General features: G+C 52.1%; 1 protein-coding gene across 5 annotated transcripts in view; it reads left to right on the forward strand.

Moving 5' to 3' along the window:
• The window catches only part of LOC113209007 (hemicentin-2-like), a 211,700-nt gene that overhangs the window by 83,857 nt on the left and 125,619 nt on the right, over positions 1 to 2,224 (forward strand). For all 5 annotated transcript variants that reach the window (XM_052263931.1, XM_052263934.1, XM_052263935.1 and 2 more), the window contains one exon: positions 1,170 to 1,302. In XM_052263931.1, the coding sequence (XP_052119891.1) occupies positions 1,170 to 1,302 (133 nt within the window). The remainder of the gene's footprint in view (positions 1 to 1,169; positions 1,303 to 2,224) is intronic.

Consider the following 2,224-nt stretch of genomic DNA (forward strand, 5'->3'; position numbering starts at 1 on the left):
GGGGGGGGATGATGGTGGGGGAACGGAGCAGACCTTTATCATTTTTCTCTTGTCCTGGAGAAAAACAACGTTAATTCGGAATTTTTCGGTCGAAGACTGCTCGAGGCTCGCCCTGCAACAGCAGCAGCAGTATAAGATTGCTGGGGAATTCCTGCCAACAACACACTGAGCAAGTCGCAAGCCACTGTTGTCGCCCCTGGCCTCAGGCACACTAGTGCGTATACCACGAGTGATTGCACCACACCGTTGACTCTTGAATTGAGACAATTCCTAAAAAAATGAAGATGAGAACTTCGTATGGTACAACATCTCTGTATCTCGCTCTGAAGACTTAAAAGTAAACATCGTTCACATTAGGGGGGGGGGGGGCAGGCGTTAAGTAACAGAGCCATTCGCAAGCTGCTAACAATTTCGCAGCTTTGTAACACAATTCATTTTGCTTTGAAGCTTTCAAGCAAATTACTTAAAGAAAAAAATTGATAAAATGTTTGTAAGCTCACAAACTAGTACGAAATACGTTTGTGTTAACAGGTATCGGAAAATATCCATCTCCATTTTTTTTTTTTTTACCTGGCTGTTCAATATCAGCTCCAGAAAGCGGGGTCCTCCGCCTTTTTTTTTTTCGAGGCTAACGTTGTCCGCCCCAGTGCCATCACTTCCGCGCTCCGCTGTCCCCGGCGTCGTCCTTGCAAACTCGTCCGTCCTCGCACACCTCGCGTAGTACTACTCCATCCTAATTCGGCCTGACGCCGCGCCCCGCCACACCCCGCCACGCCCTGCCACGCCGCGCCCCTCACACCCCGCGGAGCCACGACGCCACGCTCTGAACTTGCTGCCGGTGCTGTCAGGGCGTGAATGCCACGGCGGCCCGCCCGGCTGAGCAAGGAGCGGAGGGACCCTTTTATGGTGCAGATTGCGTCGAGTTGAAGAAGGGGTTGGAGGTCGTGGCGGGGCGGGGCGGGCGGGGCCGCGGCTCGAGGGGGCAGCCGGCACCGACACACCTTTTCATTATTTTTCCGGGGCTGCCGCTGCCGCTGCTGCTGCCGCTGCTCGTGATGTTGATGAGAGCGCTGGCCGCCACGCCGTCCTATCCCATCCTTTCAGGGCTCGGCTCCCCACCGCCTAAAAGTTTCGCTGCTCCGGGCTGAATTTGTCATACCTTGTTGCAGTGCAAATGGTGAACGTGGAAGCGGTGCTGGGCCACCGGGCCACCCTGCCCTGCGACATCTCGGCCAACCGCACCGACGACCGCGTCCAGATGGTCATGTGGTTCCAGGTCCTCGCCAGCAAGCCGCTCTTCACGTGAGTATATCTTGTTTTCTATTCGATCGCCGGTGCGAGTTTTTTTTTTTTTTCAGACCACCGTTCTGCTTGAGAAAAGGTCGCAAAAAAGCAGTAAACTGGGATTATGCAATCGCTGGTCGCTGGTGTTTGACGTACGCACTGGTGTCATGGGGGGTGTCACTCTTGCCTGGAAGACAAAAAGCATTGGGGAAAATCCTGTCAACCCCATCAAAGGAGATGAAATGGCAATAGGCTAAGAGAGCAAAGGGTTAGGTCGGAAACAAATGAATACTTTCTTTATCAACAAAAAAAAAGGTTTGTTTACTTAGGGGCCACTCAGCGAGCTAGAACTCTGCTCTGGCCCAAAGGGAATGAAGCTTAGAAGGGAAAAGGGTACTCCCCCCCTTCACTTACCTGCACGCTCCCTGGCACACTGACGCGCTCACACTCGCGCTCAGGTGGCCATGGCAACGCTGCCTGCGGCTGCGGAAGGCAGGAAAGGCGCGTCTGGATGAATCTGGCCCGCGTTTATTTAACTATTGGATTTACCCTCCCTTTCCCCATAACTTTCCACGTCCATGAATTATTCTTTTCTGTCGCTCAGTTGCTCCAAGTCTTTATACGGCCGTGGTGTTTGGCCGTGCCTCTTGAAATACTAAAAGAAAATGGCATTACCTTCACTTGTTGGAACGTTTGATTTGGGCTTTCAATGAAAGATTTAATTCAGTTTTTGTTTTCTCGCCTTGTGCCCGTGTTTGTAAAATTATCATGATTTCTTGTCTGCCATTTCAATAGAGGACTTGCCAACTCTGTTCAACCCTTTTTCCTTTCTTTTTGCTCATGCCTACTACCCCTAAGCGCTCTCCATATCACACGTTTAGACCCCCACCCCATCCTCCGTCATTGGTTCCGTTCGTGCCATTGGGGGGGGGGGGCAGGG

The sequence above is a fragment of the Frankliniella occidentalis genome, unplaced genomic scaffold (assembly GCF_000697945.3).
Source record: "Frankliniella occidentalis isolate FOCC.00 unplaced genomic scaffold, Focc_3.1 Scaffold15, whole genome shotgun sequence".
NCBI lineage: Eukaryota > Metazoa > Arthropoda > Insecta > Thysanoptera > Thripidae > Frankliniella > Frankliniella occidentalis.